The following is a 21999-nucleotide window of genomic DNA, read 5'->3' as shown; positions in this document are numbered from 1 at the left end:
TTCCCCTCTTCTGAAGACTAAAAGGAAATATTTATATCAGGTTTCAGTACCAGGAAAAGCTATACTTCCCCTGGCTAGTCGGTGTGTCTTAAATTATGGATGCTGTATATTGTGTTTTTATCATATTTTCTTTATTCTGTCTGTTCAGAATTGAATTCATGATTTAATTATTTTAGTTGTACAGTTTCACCTGATGTACATTTCCTCATGGTGTCTCTATCCCAGCTTTGTTTCAGTTTCTACACTTCTACTCCTGTAGTTCTTGATCACGTTGGCATTTTTGTTAATTACCGGAAATTATTTTCTTTGGATGAAGTTGGGTTAAAGTAATCTTTTCTTCCTTATTGGAGACCAGTTAACACATGTTTAAGCTCAAAATTATGTTATGTTGCAATATGAGTATAGATGTGTGTGAGAGTCCCGTAGAGCAGTTTCCAGGCTCTCCGCCTCACTGGAAAGGTGCTGGCTCGGTCATTAGATGGCCATTAGCTGTAACTAGTTGACCATCAGATGTTACTGGTTAGCCATTAGCCACTAATATAACTGCCGTGGCTAGGCCGGCAGGTTGGTTGGTTGACAGAGAAGCGGGAGGCAGATTGTAGATCATGTGACTCCTGCTTCCTGTATCTCTAACCCAGCTGCCAGCAAGAATATAGTGGTATGAATCCCCTATCCATGTCTCTGTGGGTGTTCCTTTTTGGCCTCACTATATCCTGCATTCTTGTGTGGGGAGCCGGAGCTGAGTCCCTGCATTACAATGTGTATTACAATTTTTCCTATTTTATTTGTAATTTATTGGCCTAAAACTATTTTCAAATACCTACACATAAGTACCCAAGGAAAAAAAAAACAATGCCTAAGAAATGTAGTAATGCTAATATTCATTGGTAATCTTTATTGGAATGAATGTTGCCTATAATCTACTGGGTTTTATCTCTTTTGTGTCTATATATGTGCGTATATATATATATATATGTATATATATGCACACATGTATATATATGTGTGCATATATATATACATGTATATATATTCTTTCAAACATTATAGTTGTGAGTATATGGTACGTGATAGTTCAAGCTATTTCCAAATGACAAATAACAGAAACCATCTAATTTGGGCTATATAGCCAACAGAGTGGGAGAAGTTTTTAAGTTAAAAAAAAAAAAAATTCCAGATATTCTCACCTTTGATGGGGGTTAACCAATTATGTAAGTGGATTATTATATTCCCGCTTTATTCTATATAGAGAACTCCTTCTGCAGGAAGTATAACTTGATGTCAAGCAATTTTGATACATTACTCAAGGGAAACTAAATAAGTTAAATATTCCAAGGGGAAAGTGTATAATCAAAATTGTATATGACAGGTTTTCCTAGATTCAGTCTCTTGCTTGTAATAAAATAAGTATATTTTCATGTTAGTAAGAATTTAGGAGTGGTATTTTATAACACTATTTGTAATCTCCAGTGAGATATTCACTATCTCATGTAATACATGACTAAATTCTTCTCACTTTGCTAAAAGTGGTTTTCTATTTAAAACATAATCTTCAAATGTCTCATAATGAAAAGTGATATCTGGAAAATGTGTGTTATTTAAAATGAAAAAAATGGTACAACAAATTTCATACTGAGACTAGAATAATTTAGAAAAAGAAATCCCTCAAAGTTCAGAAGAGAATAAAAATATTTTTAAAATCCATAGCAATGTAAGTTCATGAAAAGTAATGAAAATAATGTTTTCCTTTTTTTTTTGGAATGTGTTTCCTCTTCTGTTTTTTTTTTTTTTGTTTGTTTGTTTTGTTTTGTTTTTTTTACTTATTTATTAATCCTTGTTTTTTCTTTTTTCCTTTTCCCCTAGGCACATTGGGAAGGCCTCACAGGCAGAATAACTTTCAACAAAACCAATGGTTTACGAACAGATTTTGATTTGGATGTGATCAGCCTTAAGGAAGAAGGTCTGGAAAAGGTACTTTTAGTCATTGAGCTAATTTACTTTTAATTATTAAATGAAACACACATTGGAAGTGGGAAATACATAAGTAGAAGTAGGAAATAGAGCTAAAATGTTAGATTTGAGTCATACAGTAAACACCAAACAAAAAAACATGCCAAGATATTTGCTATAATAGTATAAAATGTGAGATAAAGAGAGAATAGCCTGGAGGCCTATGGGTTGCTTGGGAAGCTATTATAGTTTGGGATAATTGTAGTATGGAACCATTAACTTAAAACTATTTGTGGGGACAGAGCCAGGAGTGCAGTTTCTAGGCTCTCTGGCCTCACTTGGAAAGGTTCTGGATCAGGTAGTAAATGGCCATCAACTGTGATCAAATGGCCATCAGCTGTGGCTAGTTGGCCGTCAGCTATAACCAGTGAGCCACTGGCCACGCATATAACTGCTGTGGCTACGCTAGCAGCAAGTGGGGGCTAGCAAGAAGATGGTGGCTGAGCTAGCAAGCGGCGGAGTGTGGATTGCAGATTGCAGAGAGGCAGATTGCAGCTAGCAAATGAGGTTGGTTGGCAGAGAGAAGTGCACGGCAGATTGCGGACAGTGTGGCTCCTGCTTCTTCTGTCTCTAACCCAGCCATCAGCAAGAATATAGTGGTATGACTCCCCTATCTATGGCTTTGTGGGTATTCCTTTTTGGCCTCACCATGTCTTGCTTTATGTGGGGAGCGGGACCAGAGACCCAGCAGGTCACCTCGCGTGACACTATTCTAAGAGTGGAAATGATAGATGAATAAACAGTGACAAAGGTATTAACTGAACCTTCAGCAATATTATTAATTCAAAGAATAGCAGAACATTGGGACTCTGTTTTCAAGGAGTAATGGAGAAGCCAGGTGACAAAAGTGAGAGGAACCAATGATAAAGCTAGAAATCAAAGACTGGAGAATAAATTAGTGAGATAAATTAACATTATCTGAGAAGACAGATAAGGTATTGAGAACAGGTGAAGGCAAGTTAGAAAGAAGACTTAAAAGAGTTCATATCAAACGATTTCAATATCTTCAAAAATTAGCACATGAAGTCATCAGCTAAAAGATGGAGGTGGGATTCAGTGTAGTTAAATCTTAAGAAAAATGTAAATGGTTTGGGAATGCCATTATACCTGACATGACTTTTACTCACTAGACATAAAGTGCTGCTAAGTAGCAAAAAGTACCCTGTGGTTTTGTGGTTGTGTTTTGTTTGTTTGTTTTAATTTAGTAGAATGGTTAAAATACCAATGACTAGATTCAGACAGAATTGGGCTCTAACCCTGCTCTGCAATTTACTATTTATGGATAAGTTTCTTAATTCTTCTAAAGCAGAGTGTTCAATTGCATCACGGGTAATAGCAACATTTACTTCATGAAGACTAATAAATCTCGTTGGTTTTACTTTTATTTTTTTCCTGAAAAGTACAGTTATCAACCCATAGATTAAGAATCAGAATTCCTACCTTATAGAATTCACAGTTTAGAAGGTTCAATACATGGTAAAATTATATAGACTTAAGTTATAATTCTGGTTCTATCACAACTGTGTGGACTTCATCTTTCCACCCAGCTTCTCTGTGCCAAATTCCTCATCTCAATAAAAGTAAGGTGCAAAAGGCTTCCGTCTTCTACAGGCTGATGTAAGAAAATCATGGTTTCTAAAAGAACCTGGAAATACTATCTTTTTAGGGATCAAGACTAGAAATTTTAATTATCCCCAATTCTCCCTCATGCCTGGGTGAGGAAAATGAACAAAGAAAATGTGTGAAATGATGGCTTTATTCATTACTTCTTCTCATGGTGCTGCCTTTTCCTAGTTTTGTTTTAGTCATCTGTGGGCACAGAGCCCCAGAGAGCAGTTTCCAGGCTCTCGGCCTCACATAGAAAGGTGCTCATTCGGGTAGTAAATGGCCATCAACTGTGATTGAATGGCCATTCGCTATGGCTAGTTGGCCGTTAGCTGTAACCAGTGAGCCATTGGCCAGTAATATAACTGCTGTGGCTACGCTAGCAGAAAAATGGGGGCAAGCAAGAAGATGGTGGCTGAGCTAGCAAGTAGCAGAGTGAGGGTTGCGGATCATGTGGCTTCTGTTTCCTGTGTCTCCAACCCAGCCACCAGCGAGAATATAGTAGTATGACTCCCCTACCTATGGCTCCGTGGGTGTTCCTTTTTGTCCTCACCATATCCTGCGTTCTTATGTGGGGAGTGGGACCAGAGACCCCACAGGAGACCCTGCCTGACACCCCGCATGACACCTGGCATGACAAATGGTACAGTGAGCAGGGTCTCCTGCACGACATCATCTTTGACCAGCACACTTCATTTGTTTAATTATCTAGCAAATATGCAATGAACATGTATTTTGTGTTATTATGAAGATTTTACTCTAGTAAAGAAAACCTGCCAATAATACATGGACTCATAAAATTTTAATACTGGATTGAGCAGTAATAAGTGAGTAAAAGAAACATATCTTATTTGTATGTTACTAAAATGATATATTTTGGATCCTTTTCTGAAATGTGAACCTTAAGATTGAAACAGTTAGTAGGAAGAAAATCTATGTTTCTGATATTTACAACTGTGGAACAGATAAACCAGGAAGAAACAGGTTATGTTTCCCCAAACAGGGAACTGAGTTTGGGGTTGACATGCTACTATGGACACATCCTTTCTACTTAGATAATGCCCTTAGATCAGTGTAAGTCCTTTTCAGTTTGTCTCAACAGGGACCTGGGTTGGAACCCAACTCAGTTCGTCATGGTCCAAGAAATGTCACCAATACTACATATCCAACCAGCCACATCTGTCCAAACAAGCTCTTGGAGCCATAGTGGTGCCTTCTATGAAGCATAGGAGGCGATGCTGAGGAAAACTAAGACAGTAAGTGACTTTTTTACCTCAGGCAATAACAGAACAATTTATTTCTTTAAGAGCTTTGTATTGAGTACTAACAATTAGAACAGGAAAATCAGAATAGGTGGTTTTCCCACCTTGAATTCTTCTGGTTAGTTCAAAAACCATATTGCATATTCTACTTTCAAAATACTCCATCCATTTCTCTGCACTTCCATTGCTGCAATAATAGCCAGGGGACCTCTCACATGGACATCTACATTAAAGCCCAAGAAAGCCTCTCTGTCCTATTCCTCCTTGTAATCCATTCCACAAATCACAGCAGACAGTTGATATCTTTAAAAGCAAATTACTCTATCCACGTCATTCCTCTATCCAAACTCTTCCAATTACAATGCATTCCCTACCTTTCCTTCTCACTTTTACCACCCTCTCAGATATTTTCTATGCTCAAGCTACACTGACATTTTTTTTTCTTCATTTTTTTCACAGGTGCAAAGCTTTCTATTACTTGGCAATAGAGTTTCCCACTCTGGAATACCCAGCCTTATCCCCTTTGCCTGGCCATTATTCATCGTGGGGGTCACAGCCTAGCTATTACTTCCTAAATGAGCACTCTCTAAGTCCTTATCAAATTTGATTTTTCTCAGAGCGCCCTGTGCCTTTCCTTCTTGACACTTATCACAATGTGCAATTATGTATTTACATGCACATTTTTAAAAAGACTTTGTTCCTAGCAAGAATACACGTCTTACTAAATGGAAAAAAAATCCTCTTTCCCACTATTTACGTATTCAAGGCCTAGAAAAGTGTCTGGCACAAACTACATCCTAAAGAAACATTTATTAACTGATGAATGAATGAGAATCTCTTATGAGAATCATAAGAGATGCTTCACACAGGGTGTTTACTCACCTGTCTGATACAAGTTCCCTATAGCACAGTTATTTGTTTGTTTCCCCCCCCCCCAGTTTTGCTCCATACCTACAGAGTGGGGACAGAGAAATCCAGTAGTTAAATAATCATTAGGCTGGAGTTGTGGGTCAAGTCTTCAAGGGTTGAAGGATTTTACAGTGCCGGAGAAGGCAGCACTGAAGTCTGAGCTGGCAAGGAGGAACATTGCACCAATGGCAAAGCTGGTCCCCTACATGGTGTAATGCAATGCTTGCCGGCACTCCAATATTACATCAATGAGTAAAAATCAGTATTCTCTTTATAAATTTCCTTGTTTTTCTTCTTATAAATGTATGGTGTGGAAATAAACAAAGACCAATCAAGTGAGAACTAACAGTTATTATTCAGAGCTTGCTATATAGCAAGGGAACCACCCACCATCACTTTCATTTGGCAGAGATTCAAGGGAAGACAGGAGAGTGGAAAAGCTTTATAGTAGAAAAAAGAGAAAGCTTCAGGTGTGCTCTGATTGTTGACATGAGGACCCTGGAGGTGGGCTAAGTAGAAGTTGGGCATCTTGGGTGATTGGTTTGGAGGACATTTTTGACTTTCTCTGGTAGATCCTTAGTTGGAAGAAGGGCAAAAAAAAAAAAAAAAAAAAAGCAACAAAAAATGGGGGGTGGGGGCAACTGGAAGTTGATCCAATTTTAATCATTCTGGGCAGATTGCTACTACAAAGGTTGTAGTATGATTTCCAGAGCTTCTGGGTTAAAGTTCTGTTGTCATACATGGTCTGACTGTTCTCTCTTTGTATATTCAGTCTTTCGATGGAATTTTTGGAGTCACTGGAAGGAGAGGGAAACATAGTAAAAATAATAAGGCCAAGAAGAATTGAGAAAAATATAAAAATGTCTTCATAACTGACAATAAAATGAAATTTCTGGAGTTTGTTTTGTTTTTAGCATGTGTAGCTAGGATGTAATCTACCATTGGAAATAACTAATCCTCTGAGGATAGATATGTGCTTAGGGAAGGCCAGCTTCAGATGAACCAAAATATATGAATAATGGCATAAGATGTTAAGAAATACTCAGAAGGTTTTTAGAATATAACTTCTAAAAGAATTCTGTGTAGAACAAAAACAGTTAGAAGGATTTTACACAAAATATGTTTGAACTGAGTTAATGACTCTACATGACAGTGGCCCATTTCCATTGCAAGACGAGCTATCGGGAGGACATTTAGGAGAAAATAAACACGTATACTTCAAAAAAAAAATTCTTCTAAGAAACTATAATGCAAAAAAAAAAAAAAAAGAAACTATAATGCAATAATAAAATCACTGAATCCTACCACATAGTGAATTTTATTCTTGAATGTCCTTTGGCATCACTATGTACATCATTACATGCTTTACAAGAAAAAACAAATAAATCTGTCTCACTCTTTTACCTTATTTGTTTAAATGGGTTTTTAACATACTAGAGAATACTTCTAAGTGAAGTGTTAAACTAAAGTCAACTCGTGTACCTCTCTTGTCCTTTTTCTAGTGCCAGACTTTGCTATCTATTCTGGTTATTTTTTTGATATTCTCTCGAATGTGACATTTATATTAAAATAGAACTTGGATAATATTATTCTCTGCTTCCTCAATGTAAAAAGTCTAATGGATCTTATTAAATTGACTTTGTATATTAATCTTACATTAATTGAAAAAAACATAGGGATGAAACCAATATATTTCCCTTGCCAGAGATGGTGCTAAGGGTCTTAGAAGTGTTTAGGACTGTGAACAATTACACCATACATTTGCCTCAGCATGCTTTTATAATAAACTCAGCTCTAACTTGTATATCCTCAGAGAAAATCTTGAAAAATGAAAGTGGTTACAATTTCTACAAAGTTAAGAATTTAAATGAATATAAAGTAAGATAATTCACATTTGTAAAACATTTAAAAGTTTAAATTTGTCATATTCACTTTCAAGTGAAGCTTCATTCCAAGTTTTAACATCTTTACTTTCTGATTATTAACTTTTGCATTTGTACCCACCAGTACAGAAACTGGCTTCAGCAATCCATAGGCTTCTTGCTGAAAATTTAGATAGTTTGATAATATATGAAGAGGGTGAGAATCAGTAGTAAAACTCTGCCTGCCTGAATATACAGTCATATATGTTTCAGGATCAGAAAATGTTTCACAGGGCTTTTTGAAGAATTTTTTGTAGAGTATATGTTTTCTTAAGAAAAAGTGGTAATTTCTTAGAAATTTTTGCTATTGACCTTTCTCTTGTCTGTAGAATCCTGTACTCATTAACTCCCTATGAAAAAGGCTTCTGAATGGAATTGATATACTTCAAAATGTATTTAAAATGAAAACCTGTGCTAGCTAAGTGAGAACAATTTCTCTGATAGATTTTTAGATACCAGATGCATAGCAGCTTTTATCATCCTGTCTTTGATTGCATTTGATACACATGCTCTCTCCTCCATGGCAACAATCACCTCCTACTTTCCCAGGAACTGAGATTTCTTTTGCTTCCCTATAGGAAAGCAATGGGAATGGCAATGCTGACTAGTTATCTTCCAGCCAGTCAAAAATGTTTTTGTTTGCTTCTTAAAAAGCAAAAATGTGTTCTGGACAGGACCCAAGCCTAGTGTATTTCTTTGGAGATGTTAATCATTTAATTTGTCTAACTCTTATATAGAATTTATTTTATGCCTTGTCTCACAACTGTACTGATATATTTTGGTTGTGTGTCAGTGTGTTTATAGTTATTTTTCTTGCTAACTTTTAATCTTCAGGACAGTCAAATATTTACGAAAACTATTTACAGATGATTATATTTAGAAATCATTAGTATTACCTTATTTGAAGGTACATGGTTTTGTTTATTCACCAATCAGAGAATACCAAATATTGATTTTTTTCTATTAGCTACTGAATTTGAATTAAACAAGTATGTGTACTAAATATAATTGTAATGATTGGTTTGATTTCTAAGTAATCTCTGAACTGCATTTGTATTCTTTGAAAAATGGCTCTTAATTGAATTATACCACATTGTTATATTTGAAAACAGTTAATTCATTGATTAACATTTTATTTAAAACATCAAAACTATCACCTGTCTCTCAACACACTAATTATGTTTACAGTTGAGTTTGCCTAAAAGGTGAAAAATCTGCATTTCTCCGTAAAGGTGAAAAAATCTGTATTTCATCTTAAAGGTGAAAAATCTTTTTTAGAGTTGTCATCCTTTCCTATGAGATGACTACATACTTATTAATTTATTGTCCTCATGTTAACATTGTAGTTTTCAAATGGTGAAGTTCTAGACTGTGGAAATTGGTAGGAAACATTAATTGAGAGGTTTTCTGCACTATCCTCACAGGCCAAATCACTTAGGTGTGAAGGTGGCTCAGCTCTCAGTTAATTGTTCTTTACTCTGAATTTTCTAAAATGTCAGGCAGCACATAGGCGTTGCTATAAAATATCTCATTTTATCCTTGACAGATCAGGTGCCAGTTCTTTTTTTAAGTGATCTGTGTTCATAGTTAGCCCAATGAAAGTATCTACCTTACTATTAATTGTTATTAGACACTACTGTTATTAGACAGTAATGCAAGTAACTATCTCTGCTTTTCATTTAAAAATTCAACATTGGAAAGGGTAAAGTAAGTGAGGAAAAAAATCTCTAATTTGTCTGTAACACTTAGCAAGATAGCTCGTGTGTTGAAGATACTCTGTCCCTGTTATTCATGTACCACATAGGCTTGAGAAACCTGAATTTGCAAATTACCCCTAAAGAGTAGGTAGAGTAGTTAGTAGAGAAATATATAGTCCACTAGTACATATTCAGTCAATTAGAGAGAATATTTATCTTCTGGATGTAAATTAGCATTTACTATCAGTACCTTTTTTATGCTTTCCATTTCTCAGTACCCTCAAGCAGGGATGCCCTTTCTTCTGAAAGGAATGGTTAATAATGCTTCAAGGCAAACTATACGTCATGGGCCATGTGGTTGGAGGCGACTAATTAGGGGAATGATTTTTTTTAAGCAAACTTATGATAGAGACTCCATATTGTGTTAAGACTGTTTTAAACATAATATGCAGTGCGATCTCTCACGATCACCACACAGACTTTCTTTGGAAAAGTACCACTTACACTCTTTGCTCAAGACAAATACACTTGTCTGATATTAACAAAACAATATATAATTAGAGAAATCTTTTTTCTTTCACATTGTTCTATAATGAAAAAACTGCATTGCATGTTTTCCATTCCCTAACATCCACAGATATGTTGTTAGTAAATGTTGATAAGTCAGTGTATTTAGAATTTTGATAGATTCTATTGTGCCAACTAATTTTTTTAGTAGAGAATCAATGTTAAATGATTTCTTAATTTTAAACAAACTTGACTTTACTTCTAATTAATATTTTTAAACCTAGATGGAAATGTTTGTTTTGTTCCCACTTGAAAATTTTTTGGTATACTTGTGAAACAAATTATTACTGCAATTCCACAGAAAATCAGAAACATGTCCCACTTATTGTGCTTACATGAAACAGAACTAACATACATTTATAAGAAACTATGAGATGATAATTACAGATGACGCAAACAATTATGTAGCTCAGGGAGAAAAGGAGAAACATTCTTTGGACATCAAGAAATAATATTTGCAAATCAAAGGAACTTTATGCTGAGAAAATTGTCAAAAACAAAGATGAATGAAGTATCAACTAATTAATGAGACACTTAAATAATTTTAAAATCATCTTGAAAACAAATGTCTTTTTCTACACAACAAAGAAACCAAAGAGAAAACATAGTTACCGAACAAAATTATGTGAAGAATTTATTCCAGAGAAATATAGAAAATAAAGCATAGAATATTTACATACAAGCCTTATATTTATATTAACATATATAAAATGTAGCATAAGAAAAGTTCAAATAAACATCAAAAATATGTGGCACAGTATTACCAAAAGTTAAATGTTATTAAGATAAAGCTTGAATAAAACATGAATAACAAAACATGGAAAAGAAATACAAAGGAATAAACACACAGTATATATTCAATATTTGCCAAATGAATGAATGAATGAATAAGTTTGATGTGTTAACAACCTAAAATCCTCTGAAAGTTTTCATCATGTAATAGTTCACTCATTCCATTCATTCATTTATTCAATAATATGCATTGAATATTTATTATCTGTAATTCAAAGTAGTGTTATCCTTCCCTCAGGGCACTTATAGTCTAATACAAGAGGATAAGAAAAATAAAATGAAATATGATTTTAATTCAAAGAAAAACATAAATGGCATTTTTGAGTTAAAAATACATTTATTTCTTCATTCAACTAATATTTTTAGATCCTTCACACCTAAAGTTTCTAGTATGTTCTATAGTCAAAGGTCTTGGGATGAAAGGATGAGTAAGCCAGTCTGTACCCTTACAGGATTTAAATTTTAACTAGAGAGACATAAGGAAAGAATTACAATTAAAATGTGATGTGATACTTTGGTGTTAGGGGCATACGTAACTTGTTCTGTTTATTTCTATATAAAAGAGGGAACTGCTTTTCCCTCTTTTTTGAAACAGTGATCAAGACACATGTGGAAGGTAGTAGAATAGGAAAAAATATTCAATTAAACAGTATGACAATAGATGACATTTATTGAAGTCATGGTGACACAAATCAGGAAAATTATGACTACAGTAAAATCCACGTTCAGTAAATGGATAAATGAATTATATATTTGGCAAATATAATAAAAGAAGAATCTCAATCTCTCTCTCTCTCTCTCTCACTCTCTCTCTCTCTCTCTCTCTCTCTGTCTCTGTCTCTGTCTCTTCCTCCTCCGCCCTTCCCTTTAATACTCCCAAATAGAGAATACTAGAAGGTTTCAAGAAAAATATCTACCAACAAAGAAACTACGAATAAGACAGAGCTCTGAAAGAAGGCCATGACACGATATCTTTATTTAGCTTAATTTTCTTCATAGAGAAATGCAACAAAATTATTTAATTTTCTTAGAGAAATACAACAAAATTATTTCAAATTATTTCAAACCTGCAAACAGATAGAAGCACATCATATAGTTATCCTTTACAAATAAATTATATAAGAACGATAATGAATGAAAAGCAAACATTCAACAAAGAGGAAATTGTGGCTAGAAATCCTAGTAAACATCAAAAGTAGTTTAAACCATATAGAGAGAAAGTTTTTAAGAATTGTTTTAAAGATTATGTCAAAAATTATAATTTTTTTCTTGGAGAGAAATGGTCTATAATATGCATAGCAAAAGAAAAATAGTACTCCTCACAATCCCAAATTAAATTAACAAAAATTGTGAGTCCATATGTGTAGTAGCAGAATGGACCAAAGCAGTGCATTTTCATAGATGTCATTTTAAGGTTTGTAATTCAATTTTCGTTTTAGAATGCGATTGTAAAAGTTTTTTGAAAGTTAACAATTATCAGACTTAAAACAATAATATATTTAAAGCTTACTTATCTCTCACATTACCACAAAAAAACTATCAAAAATTCAGGGGTAGAAATGAAATAGTGTAAAACCAGATAATCTAAAAAAAGCAAGGCTAAAAATAAGATTTGAGGGGAAAAAGATAGGATATTTAAAAACTTGATTAATGAGCTGCTTATAAAGAAACCCATAAAATGAGAAATGTGTTGAATGTGATTGTGTAAGTGTAGATAATGATTTGTCAGCAAATGTAAATACTCAAATAATAGGAGCAAGGTAAGCATGATTAATATTAGATACTGGAAGTTTAGGTGAGAAAAATTAACTGAAATAAAAAGTCATTTTTATATAATAAAACATACTATCTAGAAATCAAGACAACAGTATTTAACCATTATATATCACCCAATTATGAAAGTCAAACTATTAAAAGTGAAATATAAATTGTTAGAATGACAGTTGTATTATGGGAACTACCATGAACTTTCAGGGGAAAATAACAAGTACACAATAATGTTTAAAAGCCATATGGCAACATGTACTGACAATCTTAGCTTATGTTATTGGGGCTCAGTAATTCTAATTATGGGAATCTGTTTTTAAAATAATAAAACATATGAGAAAATTTTTATAAATAACTGTATTTACTAAAGGCTTACTTGTAACCATGATAGTTAAATCATATGTTCATATGATGTTCATTTTATATAATCATTAAAGTTATAAATTGATTAGTTTTTAATGTCAGTTGAAAGAGCTCATGATAATGTACAAAGAGGATACATTTAATTAACATAACAATTATAACCTACTTATAAACACATTACATTGATTTCTTTTTCATTTAATCCTTGCAATAGCTCTATGAGGTGGATAATGTTATTTCCCCACTTATAAATGAGAAAATTAAGGCACAGAGAAGTCACCTGATGGTAAGCAGTTGAGATGCAATGGGATTGAGGCAGTCTGATATCCTCTCCTGAGTCTGGGTCATTAACTACAAGGCTAAGATACAAATTATGCAAGGGACATACACACAGTAAAGGATTAGCTATGATTAACTCAGTTCTGTGCGTAGGTTTAAAGCTTAAATTGATGTTCTCTCATATATTTTGTGTATTTTATAATTTAGCAATAAACATACATTCTTTTTATGAAGAAGAGAAAATTTATTTTAATAACCATTCAGAACATAAGATAAAAATGAATAATGTCATATTTTCTATAGTTCTTTATAGATTTTGAAACACTTTTATATTATCTATTCTATTTAATGTTTACACTAGGAAGACAATTGTAAACTCAAGAGTACTAGATATCTTATTCCCTTTTAGGAATGCAAAAAGTACTTTGAAGACTTGATTAAATTATATAGTGAAAAAATTGTGGTTCTGAAAATAGATTAAAATAAAAAATTGTCTTGACTTAGTGGTTCTTGTGATTAAAACAAAACAAAGCATAGAAACCCACTGGTGACATTTTCCTCAATCAATAGAAAGTTTTGAGTTATACAGCTCTAGGAGATTTAAAATCTATGAACCATACAAAATTTTATTTGACTTAAAATTTTATGCCACTGAAATTTCTGGAAGTTTATAATATTCTGCTCAGAAACATGAGATTTACAAGAGGGTATACCTAATATTTGTGATTATAGGAAATTATGGATTCATATACTGTGAGCCTGAACACTGCCCCTATCCAAATAGTATTAGAAAAACAACTAACATGAATAAAACTAAATAAGTTTGGTTAGATTAGTGAACATATAGTTAAATCATTTTTTATAACTAACCATGGAAGACAATAATAAGTAAAATGGGCCATATTTTCTGTCAGTGATTCGGTAGAAAATTGAAAAAAAAAGCAAAACTTTAAGCTTGAGTGTCATTAGGCATACAACAGTAGACAAATGATGTGCTTTGGCTGATAGAATTCTACATCTGAGAAATCTAGCTATTTAGCTAATGGTGGAGAAAAAGAAATCTAAGGGAACAAATGTGTAATAGGTATTAATTAGAGACCATGGACAGAAAAGTGGCAGTCACTACAAAATATGATCTACAGATGTCTTGTTTAGCCAACAGAGTGTTTTTAATGATTTTGAATTTGAAACAGGTCAGCAGGCATTCCAGGCTTTACCTCCCTTCTGTCCTGTCTTACCCAGGTGCCCAGCAGGGCCTCTCCTAGCTCTGGTGATGCCTTGCTGGGAACTTAAAAAAGCACCTGCTCTGGGAACATGCAACCTGAGGCACACAGCTTTGTGAGCAGAGCAGGGGCAGTACTGTGGCCCCTACTTGCTATTCTGCCTGAGATTATGTGAGATTTACAGACTGCACACTCTTGCCTGGAAATTCTTACTACTGGCTTATGCCCTTCTACCTGTCTGGCCCCTGACCCTGAATGCCTTTCATTACTGACCCTGAATGTCTTTGCGACGTGGTACTTATAGTCTCACGTAAGGAAATTTAATTGGTCTGTAGGTCATTTACTTTGGAAAGAATACTGAATATATTCTTTCCAAAGCATTTTGAAAAGTATTTTGAAAAGTATTCCAAAGTATTTTGAAAAGTATTTTCAGTATTTTGAAGAATACTGAATATATGAATATATTCAGGAAGCTCATGAAGTTTTTTAATCACTTTATTGCTAAGAACATCAGTGAATACTTACTCTGTATCTATCATATCCAAACTTCCTAGGACCTCTTTAACTTAATTTTATGTTAAAACGTATATATATATATATGTATAGATATATATATATATATATATATCTATACATATATATACACACACACACACACACACATATATATATATATGTTTTTTTCTCTCAGTGTATCATTTGAGTTTTTCCTTTCTTGATACAAACATCAGGAATGTATAGTTTTTTTAATGATAAGAGGAAAATTAACTCAATATGAGAAAATGTGGTAAGAGATTTTGTTTTAGACATCACTAAAAACATTTATATTTATTAATAGTACCTAGTACAGTTAAATACATTCTTGAAAAAGTATATATTAGGGTTTGCACTTATATACAAGAACTTGAGTGACATCCATTCTTAAGAAGACCAGAAATTACTAATGTGTCTACTTTTATGCTTCTCTAAACATCTTAAGGGGTTACTAGGAAAGCTATGCAAATGGACAGGGGATCAAAGAGTAAATATAAACTATAAAGAAAATGAAAAGGTTTATAATGTTTAATTTGCATAAAGTTATGCTGATGAGACCCTTGTTAGCATATTTAGGTACCCCCAGGATAAATATCACCTTGCTAAATCAATGTCACTTTATATATACATACAGATAGATAGATAGATAGATAGATAGATAGATAGATAGATAGATAGATAGATGCAAGTAGGTATTATATATAAAGCTTTATTTTAACATTCAATTAATAATTGATAGTTTTTCTTTTGATGAAAACAAGTTGGGTAATTGACTAGGGGGTATGGAAGACAAATATTACTATTAATGACTCCCAGGTTTGGTGGGAAAAAGAACCACCGACTCTGCGTCTCCTTTAACCTGTTATACTTTAGCAATGACCATCGTTATGTGATGATGCAATGGTGACGTGCATGCAAACTATCCGATCTATGCATTTAGTGACATCCTGTGCTTAAAGGTATCTCCCAGAGATGTGTCTGTGTCATTCCCTAGGCTGTGTTCAGTGGATATAGAATGCCTGAATACTGAAATTATATGGCCTTATCTGTCAGAGGGTATTAGTTAAATTAAAATACAAATGCAGTGGAATACAGGTGGAACTACTGGGATGGGTTAAGCATCTGAGATTGTGCTATAATCTTTCCTCCAAGTATTTTAAAAGCTGCAAAGGTGTATTTTTAAAAGCTCCAAAGGTAATTCTGGGTCTGATTTTTCCCTAGTGGAGTCATGCAGAATACCAGTCAATGCCTCTTGTAAGCCTGCCTTTACCTATTAATTTATCCTGGATCCCCAGGTTTTGCTCTGTCTTGTAGCTCTGTCCATGGCATATTATCTTTATAATAAGAGGATGAGACAGATCCATCAGAGTAAAAGATATGTGCTATTAATGAGTTTCTAGCCACCTATCAAGGTATCACCAAATGTGGTTTATCTTGGTCAATGAAATTTTGGATGGAAAATTAAGCTCCCAAACTGACAGTTGAAGTGCAGTAGATCATTTTGTTCTTTAATGTCACACTTCACTGGACACCCTTCACAGAGCAGTGGATCATGCTTAAAATAAGCAGCATTTACTTTAATGACAGTGGATAATGCAGCAGAAGTGAATAATAAGTGTTAGCAGTCTTAACTTTCTCTGGCAGTACTCTCTCCCAGGCACCTGATGGACAATTTACAAATTACATATGCTGTTTTATAGATTGGAACTTGGGATCCAGCCAGTGGCCTGAACATGACAGAAAGTCAAAAGGGAAAGCCAGCGAACATCACAGATTCCTTATCTAATCGTTCTTTGATTGTCACTACCATTTTGGTAAGTATTTGTTTTTCGATTCTTTTTACATAAAGTGTAGATAAACATAGAAGCAGATAGAAAAGGATAATATAATTGCAAGGGTAATGAACGGAAGGTAATGTATTTCACAATTATTTAGCAATTACTGTATAACAGATGAGTCAGTGTTGATTGAGTCACTTTTATTTTGTTAGTCTTCAGTGATGTAAATTATATTAATGTTTGGGCTGCTTAGGTTGATTAATAATATAGCTTCATATATTACTAGAAATCTTTACATTTCTACAAAATTAATTACTATTGAATAATTGTCAATGTTAAGATTTGAAAAATACATGGACATGTGGCTGTATAAATGTAGTTATGTGAAGAGCTGCATTTCAACTTTGCTTCTGCTTTCATTTCCTGCAAATATATATCAGAGAGCATGCCATTTATTTTTCAGGATTTTTTCTATAATTATATTTTAAGCTTGCTTTCAATTTAATTGTTTTTATCAGGAAGATTTACTTTTTTCTTTACTAATCTCCCTAATGAAATGAAATGACAAGTGTTTTTAAAGCCAGAAATAGTTTTTCCACTAACAGAATTCAATTAATATTGATAAGCTAGATATTTTTGCCCCTCTTGTAATTATTTATCTTTATTGAATCACACAGTAATGTTCACTTATGGAAACTATGCTATTTACAAATGGGAGTTTTAATTTTAAGATAAGCAAGGAGCTCTTATGCTATTTAGTCATTAATTTTACCTACAGCATAAGCTTATCAATGCTAGTTCTTCTATCTCCTCAGGTAGTCAATAAAAATGTGAGATTAATATCCAGACAAACCACCACATAATTTTAGCATTTATATAATTTCTAAATTTGATTTATGGTGGGAAATCAAGCCAGAAAGAATTTATAATCTTGTCCTTTTAGTAACAACAAGGGATGTCAGATCTCTAGGTATGTCAAAATAAAATAGTTTGGGTTAAAGCTTCTTGATAATGAAACAAAGCTGCTTATCATGAAATAACAGTGATGGAAGCTCATGAAGATTTTAATCACTTTGTTGCTAAGAACATCAGTGAATACTTGCTCTGTATCTATCATATCCAAACTTCCTAGGATCTCTGTAACTTAATTTTATGTCCCTCTCTTTTCAAAGATAACTCTCATACCCATCAATTCACCAGCCTTGTTCTTCAGTTAGAATGTTCTTACAGGATGCCAGCACATCCTTTTTCTGCATCTCGTTACTTCCTGCTAGAACTGTTGCAGTCCCTGCGTAACTATCCCTCTTGCCGACACCCTTCCCCTTTTGCGATGCACCTTAAAAATCAAATTCTGTAATTTTCCTGCTTTCATGCTTATAAATCTTTAGTGTATCCATATTAACCATTAAAAAGGCCCCAACATTTCAACCCTGATTTTCAAAGCCTTCTACAGTCTTGTCTTCTCCCCGCTTTCCATTCTCATTTCTCATTACTCCCTTTCAGGACCCCTGTGTTTTCATTAAATGAGGATAATCAGTTAACCTACAACTGTTGTTGTGTTAGGTCTCTTCGCTCGGCAATATATTTCTCTCTATTTCTGAGACACTATAGTACTTATCAGTACTTTATATTATTTAGAATTAATCGTATGCTATGCTTATATATTTTATGTTCTCAATCTTTTCCCAGACATCACTGAGCATTCCTGGTAGATTATAGGATATGACTCTTATCTCCTGTTTTTACACCATATGTGTCTCTACAATGCTTATAAAGAGTGCTGTGCAGGGGACATCTGTAGTCTTCAGCAATCAACCCCACACTCCTTTCTATATCCTCCTCGATCCATCCAAATTTCTAAATGCATCACTTATTTTATGGTTCCAGATATTTGCTCAGTTTTTTTTTTCTTTCTTTTTTTTTTTTTTTACCTTTCCCTGTGAAAATCTTATTTATTCTTCCAGATCCATCTCCAATGACACGTATTCCCTGAAACTGTCTGATCTCTCCATTAAGTTGTGGGTATGTGTGTGTGTGGCTGGAGGAGGTATGATACATACCTTTTATGTATCATAATACTCTATCATGGCATGTACCATGCATTTTTTTATTTTAGAAAATATATCTCCATTTGACACTAGTCTGTACAAGGTCAGTGATCAAATTTTAAACTTTTATGATCTCTCAATGTCAGAGAAAATACTTTGGGCACAGTAAGCACTCAATAAATATTTGTCAAATTAAATTAAATGTATTTAATTAAATGGAAAATTAGAGGAACTAAGCAACTTCCAAATGATTATATTTATTTTTCAAGCATGCAGGTTATTGCAAACTTCTTGTCCAAACAAAGTAGGTGATTAAGAGTACACATATAATTTCTCAGTCTTGCTTAATTAGGATTGCTTTACAAGAACAAGCCAGGCATTCTTTTCAACTATAAACAATTTTGTATCAATAAACAAGTGGTATTTAATATTAGCTTCATATCAGAGTCAGTCATAAAGCTTTTAAAAAACTACTGTTACCCAAAACATACCCTGTACCTTTTAAAATGGTATTTTTGAGCTTTGGACCTTGGACATTTTTGTTTTTTGTAAGTTCCACAGGTAATTCTGATCTATAATTGATCTCTATGATTGAAAACTACTGCTCAGATCATTCCTCCAAATAACTAAAGTGGGAGATCAACTGTGGAACATATGCTATGCTTACATTTTAATAAGTAGTTTATTTATATTTTAGTGTATGTCACTGCACTGGTTCTATGAGATCCTGATATTTATTAAAATGAAAGACACTTTGTTTTTAGATCACTTAGTTAAAAAAAATATTTTTCTGAATGCTCTGATCACAAAACATCCACAATCAAGAAAATAACAGATTTGAAGAGATTATTTATCTTATTTATATAAACATTATGCTTGGTGTAAGTTATTGGTATTTAATTGATATTTACAAGTAGGTTCTGATTATTTGATTTACATTATGGTTATTTTGTCTTCTCTCTTAGAAAATCTCAGAGGAAATTCTGGTTGTGTTATGAATAATGACATCTTCACAAAGAGAAGTTCACTTATGCTTCTTATTCAACACTTTTTTCAATGTGTCTTAAAAACAAGCAGTAAGATATTCTAGAATACAACATTACTAGTGTGCCAATAATAATCAGCTCCATTTCTCATGAATATATTCATTTACTTATTTATTAATTCATTATTCCATTTAACAAATATATATTGAATGATGATATACCCAGGCATTGTGCTACAAGTTATATTTGATTAACAAAATAGACATGGTCTCTTTCATCATGGAGCTTAAAAAAATAGTAAGGACTAGGGAGAATGACACACACACACATGCACAAGCACACGCAAATACACCCCTTGTGATTAGGATATAAGGAAAAGAAAACCAGAGTGGTGTGTTTTACAGGACAAAATGATCCTAAATTATACTCGGTTCTAGAATGAAAGGACAAGTCAAGTTAGAACTTAAGAAGAATAGGCAGCTGAAACTTGAAGTCTGAGAGGGAATTAGCAAGGTAAAGAAAGGGGAAAAGAGTATTCTCAGCAGAGAGAGCAACATATGCAAGGACTCTAAAGCAGGGTATATCTTGGAAGATTTTCAGAATTGAAAGAAGACCATGACTGGGGCTGGTGCTTTTGTCTGCTTCTCAGCTTCATCAAATTGAATTATATGCATATGGTCCATACAAAATGATAATAATATTAATAATATTAATAATAATAGCAGACATTTTTTGCATGACTACCATCTGCTAGACATTGTTCAAAGCACTACTCATAGATTTATTTATTTAATTGTCAAATAACCTTTTGAGATCAATGCCATTATTAATATTACTATACAGGTGAGAAAGCTGATGTTCAGATTGCCGAAGTAAACTACTCATGGTCACACAGCTGTAAATTATAGTATCAGGGTTTCAAACGATCTGTTTAGCCAACTTGAGCAACTGATGCTGTAAGATAAAAGCTCTAATGGTCCATCATAGAAAAGTCTAGCAACTATAGTTTAGGACCTAACTAGCAGCTTGATTAAGAATTGCTCACCTGAAGAAAAGCTTCTCATCGATATATCCCACATACATATGCTAGAGCACTGTGATGCTGTTCCAGATGTGTCCCCAAACATCTAGACATACCCATCTCCAGAGGATGGGATTTAGGCTGCTCATGCTTGAATGTCTTGGGACTCTTATTTTTCTCCTCTTCTAATTTAGCACTCAGTTTTCTTTCAGCCTCTTCAAAACACAATCTCAGGTTTTCCTGAGCAATCAAAATAGTATTAGCACTTACTTTTTTCTTTTTAGTATTGAGATGAAGCATCTTATTTACAAATGTTTTTACTCTCCTTGAACACCAACCTACATACAATACGCAGTATAGTTATAGTATATTGTTATAGCATGGGATGAATTCATTTTAGAAAGCCCTAAACAATTTTTTAAATGCTTAATTTTATTTTAGCTTTGAATTAAGATTTATGATGTCATACAATTTGGAAATTTTTTGTGACTTCACCTGCAGGTCTAGACCTAAATCTCGAGTCTACTTATATCTTCTTATTCATCCTCATAGTACAACTCTTGCCTTCAAGTTTCATGTTCAATTGTTAGTAAAATCCTCTGCTTCGTGTATTTATTGTTATCAATTAACCTAAAAATATTAACCTTAGAATCATGTTTTCATTTATGATGATTTCATTTATTGCATAGAAATTGTCAAAATATAAATTCCTAATGGCCAAAAATAATAACAAAGATTCTAATTCAGAATGAGATATGGAGAACTTTTGAGGAATGATGTATGCCATATTTTCAGTTTATAATCTCATCTCGTAGTCCTTACTGCTATGGATCCACCAGCTAGAGGCAACATCAGCCGACTGAATATTTAAATTCCTGGAGGGAATGCCTATTTTCCCTCTGTTTTTCTTGGTTTTCAATAGAGTTTTTACAGGCCTGTCTAAATATGCTGAGTGCTTCCCACTGTGTTGCTCCTGTATAATAATTATTTTTTGTCCACCAAAAGACTACTGGCACTTAAATGGCACTGTACATATTCTTTTTCTTGATGACTAGTGGAACTTTAGTGTGCAAATTGCTATGAATTTGGGGTTTTTTTGAGAAAAATCACTTACTTGTAAGTAAGTGATCACTTACCACTTACTTACAACTTCTTCACAGTTGCTCAATGATTTAACAAATGCACTTGCATCTGTAACTTAGTCTTGTCTTTTTTATTTTCCTGGCAATTCCTGGA

The 21999-nt window shown here is 33.5% G+C and overlaps 1 protein-coding gene across 2 annotated transcripts in view; it reads left to right on the top strand.

The window, feature by feature from the left end:
* GRIK2 (glutamate ionotropic receptor kainate type subunit 2) overlaps window positions 1–21999 on the top strand; it is a 606408-nt gene that overhangs the window by 368453 nt on the left and 215956 nt on the right. For both annotated transcript variants that reach the window (XM_081036880.1, XM_081036881.1), the window contains exons 9-10: window positions 1864–1971; window positions 16631–16744. In XM_081036880.1, coding sequence (XP_080893006.1) covers window positions 1864–1971; window positions 16631–16744 — 222 coding nt within the window. The remainder of the gene's footprint in view (window positions 1–1863; window positions 1972–16630; window positions 16745–21999) is intronic.

This window comes from Rhinolophus hipposideros, assembly GCF_964194185.1.
Source record: "Rhinolophus hipposideros genome assembly, chromosome: 3".
Classification (NCBI taxonomy): domain Eukaryota; kingdom Metazoa; phylum Chordata; class Mammalia; order Chiroptera; family Rhinolophidae; genus Rhinolophus; species Rhinolophus hipposideros.
The sequence above is the reverse complement of the archived record's forward strand: the minus strand, read 5'-3'. Positions and strand labels throughout refer to the sequence as shown.